Consider the following 9,959-nt stretch of genomic DNA (forward strand, 5'->3'; position numbering starts at 1 on the left):
GAGCTTGGGCTGTCCGGATCTAAGTCTACTGAGCACTTCCTGCCGAATGAGTTAGGTGCCCCTGGTGAGCCTCTTGAGCGTCCTGCTCTTTCCTGGAGATTCTCCCGGCCTTGTTCGCTGGCCTTTGGCTTCTCTCCTGGAAATCAGGCGTCCCGCAGCACGATGCCCCAGCTCGGGCTCCTATGCCGGAAGGCTTGGGCTGCCCTGCTCAGCCAGCTGGTGCGACCTCCCCATGCCGTGAGCATCCGGACGGTCGGTGGTCACAGCCAGGTGAGCCAGGTCAGGTGAGCCTGGTGGAGATGGCTCCTGACTGTCCCGGCATAGGCTTGTGCGTCCTTGGTTTTTTTTGTTGTTGTTGTTGCTGTTGTTGAGTGACCACTTTGTAACAGAACTGAACTAAGTCTTTTGGAGGTCTTGGTATTTCATACGGAGACCAGTCTTGGCAGGTTGGAGCTTTTTGTTTTCAGTTCGCAGCAGCCAAGGACATGGCAGTGGAAAGCTCCAATGACTTATTTACAGATACCTGGAAAAGGAGTATTTTCATACAGATACACAATCCATCTGAAATCCTTAGAGTCAAATTCATACTTTTTTTCTTAAGCCAAATGTAAATGGAATGGGTAAAGACCATTAATAAACTGAGTTCGCAATAGAATTTACCCCAACATGAATTTCAGAAACACACTTTTAGTTTTCAGAGACTTGGCATTAAAGAGATTTTGACATTACAGAGAAGGGATTGTGGACTTGATTTAGGTTTCTTTTGAGGAAGAGAATATCCTATGGTATTTTGGAACTAACACCCTCCCTCCCCCCCCCCCCCCCCCATTTCTGAAAGGACATTAGCCTGCTGGCAATAAAATTGGTGATTGGTGTTTTGCCTTACTTAAGGAAATCCCTAGTGCTCTCAGAGAAGATGCTTTGTGCTCTCTTGCACAGCAGGGTTCAGAGCTTTTGTTTCTTTTTCAAAAGTTAGTTGAAGCAGGAAAAGCATTTCTTTTCCTCTATTCCTGGGTTGTTCTTTGTTATTTGGTTCCTTCTCTGATATCTTCAAATTGCATTTCCCTAAGCTGATAAACAGAATTCTTATTTTTGCTCTTGGAGTAGGAACTGAGAACTGGAAAAGATCATGCTAATCTGTACACCTAGATGGTTATTAGGGATAGTGTTTGTTTTGGGTTTTTATTGATATTAGGAGCTTAAACTTTTTATAAACTCAAATACAATGAAGTCACTTAAGAGATGAAGACAGTCCTATATTACCTGTGTAATAGTAGTTACAATGCGGGTTCTCGAGGGTGGTAGGTGGAGATCAGGATAGATAAAATGGTGCTCAGGCATCTCATTGCTTAGTGTCAAGAATCTTTTTAGGGGTGCTGGGAATGTGGCTTAGTGGTAGAGCGCTTGCATAACATCTATTAAGTCCTGGGTCAATTCCTCAGTACTACATAAACAGAAAAAGCCAAAAGTGGCACTGTGGCTCAAGTGATCCAGTGCTAGCCTGGGCAAAAGAAGCTCAGGGACAGTGACTAGGCACTGAGTTCAAGCTCCAGGACTGGCAAAAAAGAAAAAAGAAAACAGAATCTTTACAGGTTGGTGGACCATGGGGTTGGTTGGAGATGCCACATGTCTAACCTACATCATGAGGTGCTGCGTTTTATTTCGTACTCCTTTTTTTGTTGTTTAGATAGCAGAGGCAGTTTTAACATCTCAACTGAAACCACGTGAAGAGAAACCAAATTTTGTCATTAAGGTACCAAAGGTAATGCCTTTTTACTACTTTGTTTTCTCAGAGTGCCATAGAAGATAGACATCTACTTTGCTTGTCTCTCTGACCCTTTTTAAATCAAATTAAAGATCTAAATACAGGAATAGGGGTGTGGCACAAGTGGTAGAGTCCTTGCTTACCTTACATGCGTAAGGCCCCAAGTTCAATCCCCAGTACCATAATACTATCTGTGGTCAGAATCATCTGAATTGAAAAAAGCTCCACTTTCATTTTTTAAAATTGATTTTTGAACTATAGATTATATGGGCTGGGAAGGTGGCTCAGTGGTAGAGCGCTTGCCTCACATGCATGACGCCCTGGGTTTGATTCCTCAGCACCACATAAGCAGTAAAGGCCGGAAGTGGTGCTATGGATCAAGCGGTAGAGCGCTTACCTTGAGCTGAAGAGCTCAGGGACAGCGCCCAGGCCCAGACTTCAGGCCCCAAGCCGGCAAAAAAACAAAAACAAAAACTATAGGTTATAAATTATAAGCATAGTTTATGTCTTTGTCTTAGATACTTATTTCATGTTTTGAAACTACTGACATTTTTGTTTTCCAGGGTACCAGGGATCTTAGTCCCCAGCAGATGGTTGTGAGGGAGAAAATTCTTGATACGGTTGTCAGCTGCTTTAAACGTCACGGGGCAAAAGGATTAGACACACCAGCATTTGAGCTAAAGGTAGGGAAAAGAATGCCCCTAATGGGGGCTGGGAAGGTGGCTCAGTGGTAGAGCGCTTGCCTTGCATGCTCAAGGCCCTGGGTTCAATTCCTCAGCACCACATAAGCAAAAAGAAACAAGGTGGAAGCGGCGCTGTGGCTCAAGTGGTAGAGCACTAGCCTTGAGCTGAGGGACAGGGCCCAGGCCCAGGGTTCAGGCCCCATGACCGGACCCAAAAAAAAAAAAAAAGAATGCGCATAATGGGCTGAGAAGGTGGTCTAGTGATAGAGTGCTTGCTTGCATGCATGAAGTCCTGGGTTCGATTCCTCAGCACCACATAAGCAGAAAAATTGGGAAGTGGCACTGTGGCTCAAGTGGTAAAGTGTTAGCCTTGAGCTGAAAAGCTGAGGGATAGTGCCCAGGCCAAGAGTCCAGTCCCTATGACTGACACACACACACACACACACACACTCACAAACTTCATTGCCTAATGTGCTTTCAGTGTCCCACAAAATTTCTTAGCTGTGGTCTATAGTTATCCTTTGAACCAGCGCCCTTTCTGTTTGACCCCTTTAGGATATGCTCACGGAGAAGTCTGAAGAGAATTTTGGGCTCATGTATGACCTGAAGGATCAAGGTGGAGAACTACTGTCCCTTCGCTATGACCTTACTGTATCCTTCTGAGTGCTGGAGTCTGACCTCTCTTTCCAGAGCTACAGAGAGTTCTGTAACAAAAGGGAGGAGAGTAACTGTGTGGAGGGATACTTCTATTGGCAATAACCTGTAGTTTTGCTCAGAAGGCAGTTTTGCTGTCTGAGCCTGTCTTGTCCTTCCTTCCTTCCTTCCTTCCTTCCTTCCTTCCTTCCTTCCTTCCTTCCTTCCTTCCTTCCTTCCTTCCTTCCTTTCTTCCTTCCTTCCTTCCTTCCTCCCTCCCTCCCTTCCTCCCTCTCTCCTCTCCCTCCCTCCTTCCCTCCTTTACTCCCTCCCTTCCTCTCTCTGGCTCTCTTTTTTTTTTTGTCATGGGGCTTGAACTCGGCTTGGGCACTGTCCCTGAGCTCTTCAGCTCAAGGCGAGTGCTCTACCGCTTAAGCCACAGTGCTACTTCTGGTTTTCTGGTGGTTTATTGGAGATGAGAGTCTCACAGAGCCGGGCCCTGGTGGCTCACGCCTGTAATTCTAGCTACTCAAGAGGCTGAGAACTGAGGATTGTGGTTCAAACCAGCCTGGGCAGGAAAGTTTGTGAGACTCTTATTTCCAATAAACCACTCAGAAAGCCAGAAGTGGCACAGTGGCTCAAGTGGTAGAAGCGCTAGCCTTGAGCAGAAGAGCTGAGGGACAGTGTTCAGGTCCAGAGTTCAAAACCCAGGACCAACAACAAAACAAAACAAAAAATAAAAGAGAGAGCCTTACAGATTTTCCTGCTTAGGCTGGCTTTGAACTACAATCCTCAGATCTCAGCCTCCTGAGTAGCTAGAATTATAGGCGTGAGCCACCAATGCCCAGCCAGTCTGTCTTCTCTCTTCCTTTTTTTTTTTTTTTTTTAACTTTTTGTTTTATTAGTGTATATTCATTGTACAAAGGGTTTCATTGTGATATATCCATGTATATAATATACTTTAATCAAATTGATCTCTTCTTATTATGCTCTTATCCTTTTTGCCACTTAATTTCAGTATTTCTCTGGGGGAAATCTGTAGAAACATGGACTGCTGGTTCAAACCCTAGTAATTTCTATTTTTTGTTGGTTGTGGGGCTTGAACTGTAGACCTGGGCACTGTCCCTCAGTTTTTGCTCAAGGCTAACACTCTACTGCAACACAGCTCCACTTCTGTTTTGGGTGTGTGTGTGTGTGTGTGTGTGTGTGTGTGTGTGTCTGTGTGTGTTTAATTGGAGGTAAGAATCTCAAGACTTGGGGGCTGGGAAGGTGGCTCAGTAGTAGAGTGCTTGCTTTGCATGCATGAGGGCCTGGGTTCGATTCCTCAGCACCACATAAGCAGAAAAAGCTGGAAGTGGCTGAAGAGCTGAGGGACAGCGCCCAGGCCGAGTTCAGACCCCACAACTGGACCCCTCAAAAAAAAAAAAAAAAAAGAATCTCAAGACTTTCCTATACAGGCTGGCTTTGAACTGCAGTCTTTAGATCACAGCCTCCTGAGTAGCTAGGATTACAGGCATAATCCAACCTTGCTGGCTCAAAAAAATTGCATTTTAAACACATATTCTGGGAGTTAAATGCATGGTCGCTGGCCTGTCCTTTTAGAAATATGGATTGAAATTATTGGCAAATTTAGAATCTGCAGTTTTAACTATTTTGAGATCATTGAGTATTGATATAACTGGGACCTGTATGGTCCCACACCTGTATTTCTTGGGTTGTTTTTTTCATCTGTTTTCTGTCTTTTCTGTTCAGCTTTCAGTTTTTTTTTTTTTTTTTGTCATTTTTTTTATTGTGAAAATACTGTACAGAGGGGTTACAATTACATGGGCAAGATAATGAGTACATTTCTTATCAAGCATTGTAGCCTCCTCCTTTGTTTCCCCTTCCCATCACTTCCCATCCTCCTTGTCCCATCAGCTTTCAGTTTTGCATATGATTGCTTCACTTGACACATACTGTCAAGCACTATATGCCATGAGTAGTAAGAAACAAGACAGAGAAGACCCTTATTCTTGTATAGCAAATCCCAATTTATAGAGGCCCAGTCTTCCCTAATGTCTTTATGGGTGGGCCTAAGCTTTGAATATATTATCTTTCTTCCTTAATCTATTTATGTGAGGTTCCTTTTGCTCGTTATCTGGCCATGAATAAACTGAAGAAGATGAAACGTTACCAAGTTGGAAAGGTGTGGCGCAGGGAGAGCCCTGCCATAGTCCAGGGTCGTTACAGGGAGTTCTGCCAGTGTGTAAGTGACCTTAAAGATACAGTATAATTTTGTAGTTAACCTGAGAATTGGCTGATCAGCGTTTTGTTTTATCCTGTACTTTTTTTTTACTGCAGGATTTTGATATTGCTGGTCAGTTTGACCCTATGATTCCAGATGCAGAGTGTTTGAAAATCATTTGTGAAATCCTTAGTGGATTGCAACTGGGGGACTTTCTCATTAAGGTGAGGTTAGGGCTGAAGATTGGGGAAGTCTAGACTTGATAAGATGCATGCTCTCTCTCTCTCTGGCTATCTGTCTCTGTCTCTCTGTCCTCCCCCCAACCCCCTCACTCTCACTGTGTGACACACACATTAATTTTCTTTTCCTATGCAATTTCCTTTCTGTTCCTTTCTGGTATAGCCTATGTCTTATGAGCTGGAAGACTAGGGACAGCCATTGCTTTGAGGGAAAGATTATTTGCCTTGAATTCACAAGTCAGTGACTAGGGATCATAGATGGGATGTTTACTGTGTGTGATGTTCCCAAAAGTAAGTTCCATAGGGCATTGACAGGGTACTTAAATTACTTGTCTTGGATTCACAAGGTCAATGACCGGCGGATTGTAGATGGGATGTTTGCTGTGTGTGGTGTTCCTGAAAGCAAGTTCCGTACCATCTGTGCCTCCATGGATAAACTAGACAAGGTAATGAAGCAAACGTACTTAAGCAGATCCTGTCTGGGTTTATCTCTTTGTTCCAAATTTATACCATAGAGATGAATAAGGAGGCAGTGACTAGAAGTGAATTGTTAGTGGGAGAAGGCCAGGAAATAAGTTATATAGGGATTGTGCCTGGATATCTTAAGCTGCCTTTGATTTTTCCAAGTGTGCTATTCTACTCATGGCATATTGAATGAAAATGAAATGTCATTTTCTAGTTAACTATAAGATTATAAGGCTGAACTAACATCTTGCTGTTTATACAGATGTCTTGGAAAGATGTGAGACACGAGATGGTTGTGAAGAAAGGCCTGGCTCCTGAGGTGGCTGATCGAATTGGGGACTATGTGCAATGTCATGGTAAGAACCAGAGTCCTTAAAACTGAGAACCAGGGGCTGGGAAGGTGGCTCAGTGGTAGAGCGCTTGCCTTGCATGCATGAGGCCCTGGGTTCGATTCCTCAGCACCACATAAGCAAAAAGAAAAAAGCTGGAAGTGGCTCTGTGGCTCAAGTGGTAGAGTGCTAGCCTTGAGCTGAAGAGCTGAGGGACAGCGCCCAGGCCCAGAGTTCAGGCCCACGACTGGACCCCCCAAAAAAAAAACAAAACAAAACTGAGAACCAGGCTGAGAGTGAAATTTGTTAAACTTCTAACTCAGAAATAGCTTTTCTCCATTGATGTGTTAAGAGTCTGGCCTGAACTTAATTTCTCTTTTACTTATAAATACATTGCATCTTTATATGGTAAAAGTAGAGGTGGAAGAGGAGGAGGGTCTGGTCATATGAGACCAGGATCACCATCATCTTTTTTTTTTTTTTTTTAAAGAGGAGGAAAAGCTAGAGCCTATTACATATAAGTTTGGATGAAATACTCAGGGCACTGAGGTCTGAATATCCCAGTTCATAGTCAGTCTGGGCAGGAAAGTTCGTGAGACCCTTATCTCCAGTTAACCACCAAATATAATCAGGAGTGGAGCTGTGGCTCAAGTGGCAGAGTACCAGCCTTGAGTAAAAAAGTTCCAGGACAGTTGGACAGTGCCTAAACCCCAATACAGGCGTGTGCACGCGCGCTCACACACACACATGTGGATGACTCACATCTGGGTAAATAGAATAGAGCTTATTTTTCTACACTTCTTTCCCTAGGTGGGATATCCCTACTAGAGGAAATGTTCCAGGATCCCCGACTATCACAAAGCAAGCAAGCCTTGGAGGGTCTGAGGGACCTGAAGCTGCTCTTTGAATATCTGACTTTATTTGGAATTGCTGAGAAGGTAAGTTTAGTTGGGTGTGGACTTCCTACTGAGCTCTAGCTCTCTTGAGTCTGGTCTGGGAGTGACTATAGTCTTGTTCCTACAGATCTCCTTTGACCTGAGTCTAGCCCGGGGCCTGGACTATTATACAGGAGTGATCTATGAAGCAGTACTGCTGAAGCCCGCAGCTCAAGCTGGAGTAGAGTCTTTGAATGTAGGCAGTGTGGCTGCTGGTGGGCGCTATGATGATCTGGTTGCCACGTTTGACCCCAAAGGCTACAAGGTGCCATGTGTTGGGTTGAGCATTGGAGTAGAGCGAATCTTCTACATTGTGGAGCAAAAGATGAAGGTATGTCCTAGTAGGCATGAGGTGTGTGTTTTATAATCTATTTCTGGAGGTGTGGTTGGGCTGTTTCTGGTTATTATTTTTTTTGTGAATTATCAATATAGAAGAAATTTTTAAAAATAGTTTTACTCCCCTCCCCCTCCCCCCGCCCCCGGTCTATCTTTAAATCAGATTTTGGGTGAGAAGGTACGGACCTCAGAAACCCAAGTGTTTGTGGCTACACCCCAAAAGAACTTTCTTCGAGAACGGTTAAAGATAATTGCAGAACTTTGGGATGCTGGAATCAAGGTATGGTAGTGCCTATGTCTGAACCATCTAGGTATATGTGAGATATATGAGCAAGTCATATATCTACCTTATGCTTAGGGTGGAACTCAAGACTATTTTAGGGGGGCTGGGAAGGTGGCTCAGTGGTAGAGCGCTTGCCTTGAATGCATGAGGCTCTGGGTTCAATTCCTCAGCACCGCATAAGCAAAAAGAAAAAAGCCGGAAGTGGTGCTGTGGCTCAAGTGGTAGAGTGCTAGCCTTGAGCTGAAGAGCTGAGGGACAGCGCCCAGGCCCAGAGTTCAGGCCCCAGGAACGGACTGTTCCCCCCCCCCCCAAAAAAAAAAAAAGACTTTTAGGCTATCACTAGAGGGTTAGCCACTTATTTTTTATTTCCTTAGACATACATGTTCTTAGGGCTTATGTGCTGTGGTCAGTCTAAATGCTTTGTTTTATCTTTTTCAGGCAGAGATGCTATATAAGGAGAACCCTAAACTATTAACCCAGTTGCACTATTGTGAGGACATGGGCATTCCACTGGTGGTCATTATTGGTGAGCAAGAACAAAAGGAAGGTACCCTCAAGCTCCGTTCAGTGGCCAGCAGAGAGGAGGTGAGTGGGAGCTGGCAGAAATAGTAGCCAAAAATCTTCCCAAAATTAATTATATGAGAGTGGCTTGCTATGCAGCTGAGGCTGGCTTGGAACCTATTATTGTAGCGCAGGCTGTTATTGAACTTGAAATCTTCTGCCTCAGCCTTTTGAGTCCTGGAGTTCAGGTTCTCAAGGTGGGTGCCAACACACACAGCTCCCACATTATTTAAGAAATTAGATCTTGCTGGGCACTGGTGGCTCACACCTGTAATCATAGCTACTCAGGAGGCTGAGATCTGAGGATTGCAGTTCAAAGCCAGCTTGGGCAGGAAAGACTGTGAGACTCCTATCTCCAATAAATCACCAGGAAACCGGAAGAGGTGCTGTAGCTGAAGTGGTAGAGCGCTTGCCTTGAGCTGAAGAGCTGAGAGACAGTGCCCAGGCCCAGAATTCAAGCCCCATGACTGACCAAAAAAATCAGATCTTTTGGCTGAAGAAGTATCTCTGGGCTTAATAGTAATATAAACAAAGACCTGTCTTAAGTTACCACTAACCATTATAACTAGTGAGCATTTGCTGTGGGAGCAGGATGAACAAATGATGTGGTATTTTTTAGACTAGTCAACAAAAGAAACAGATCATTGTTTGAATTCTCTAGTCTTGAAAATATATATTCTCCAGGTCAGCTTGAAGCCCACTCCCCAACTTACTGGTTGTATAAATAGTGAAAATGGATGCAAAATGAAATGAATCTGGAAAAACATTGGCTGAGCAGCCAGTATCATTTTGGAGTTTGTCACATGAGAATTCTCTTATGTTTCAGGTGGCCATTAAACGGGAAAATCTTGTGGCTGAAATTCAGAAGCAACTGTCTCTGTCTTGATTGCTTGATTGCCATCTGCTGCCTTTTGTAGAAAAGTTTTCATATAGGATTGAGTTCCTGGTGGACTTTAACAGCTGGCCAGCATGAGTGACAAGTGCCTTCTGTGTCCTCTGTCTTTCCCGGATAAAGAATGACAGAAGGCTTGAGGACTTGAGAGCTAGTATAAGCAGCTACTCTGCATGGAAGCAGATGGCTGGTATGTGAAAAAGACACATTCCAACTGCAAACGCAAATTTGAAATGCTGTAAAATGCTGTCAAGAGGTGCTGAGGTGGTTAATATGAGCAAGGCTCACATCAGGCTGAAGATCCTGTACCTATGATATCAGAAGCCAGATATTTAGCTTTTTACTGTAGCTTCTGAAAAATTTGCCTACATCCAGCCCTTGGCCTGTCCATGGAATTTTGGAAAGATAGAAAGGATGAATAGTATCTGTTTTTTGCTTTGAAGATAGAGATGCTATCGTAAGAGCATGGCAGTGCCTATTTTGATCCCATCTACTGGTAACCGCAGTGGGGCTATCTTTCTTTTCTTTTTTTTGCGGGGGGGGGGGTCGGTCTGGTCGTGGGGCCTGAACTCTGGCCCTGGGCACTGTCCCTCAGCTCTTCAGCTCAAGGCTAG

At 44.2% G+C, this 9,959-nt stretch overlaps 1 protein-coding gene across 1 annotated transcript; it reads left to right on the forward strand.

Annotated features, from left to right (window-relative positions):
* The first annotated feature begins 47 nt into the window (after positions 1-47).
* Hars2 (histidyl-tRNA synthetase 2, mitochondrial) lies at positions 48-9,545 on the forward strand. Its single transcript, XM_042692178.1, has 13 exons — positions 48-270; positions 1,688-1,762; positions 2,329-2,448; positions 3,004-3,099; positions 5,201-5,326; positions 5,422-5,529; positions 5,892-5,990; positions 6,272-6,365; positions 7,149-7,276; positions 7,362-7,604; positions 7,773-7,889; positions 8,331-8,477; positions 9,280-9,545. The coding sequence occupies exons 1-13, from the start codon at positions 163-165 to the stop codon at positions 9,337-9,339; spliced, it is 1,521 nt and encodes a 506-aa protein (XP_042548112.1). The 5' UTR covers positions 48-162; the 3' UTR covers positions 9,340-9,545.
* The last annotated feature ends 414 nt before the right edge of the window (positions 9,546-9,959 follow it).

This window comes from Dipodomys spectabilis, unplaced genomic scaffold, assembly GCF_019054845.1.
Source record: "Dipodomys spectabilis isolate Male_0828 unplaced genomic scaffold, ASM1905484v1 ptg000147l, whole genome shotgun sequence".
Classification (NCBI taxonomy): Eukaryota; Metazoa; Chordata; class Mammalia; order Rodentia; family Heteromyidae; genus Dipodomys; species Dipodomys spectabilis.

Excerpts from the sequence above, each read along its gene's own strand:
- Hars2 (XM_042692178.1), top strand. The coding sequence starts at position 163 with ATGCCCCAGCTCGGGCTCCTATGCCGGAAGGCTTGGGCTGCCCTGCTC. Across the intron at positions 6,366-7,148 it reads GGACTATGTGCAATGTCATG|GTGGGATATCCCTACTAGAG; the intron begins GTAAGAACCAGA and ends TTCTTTCCCTAG. Across the intron at positions 7,277-7,361 it reads TATTTGGAATTGCTGAGAAG|ATCTCCTTTGACCTGAGTCT; the intron begins GTAAGTTTAGTT and ends TTGTTCCTACAG.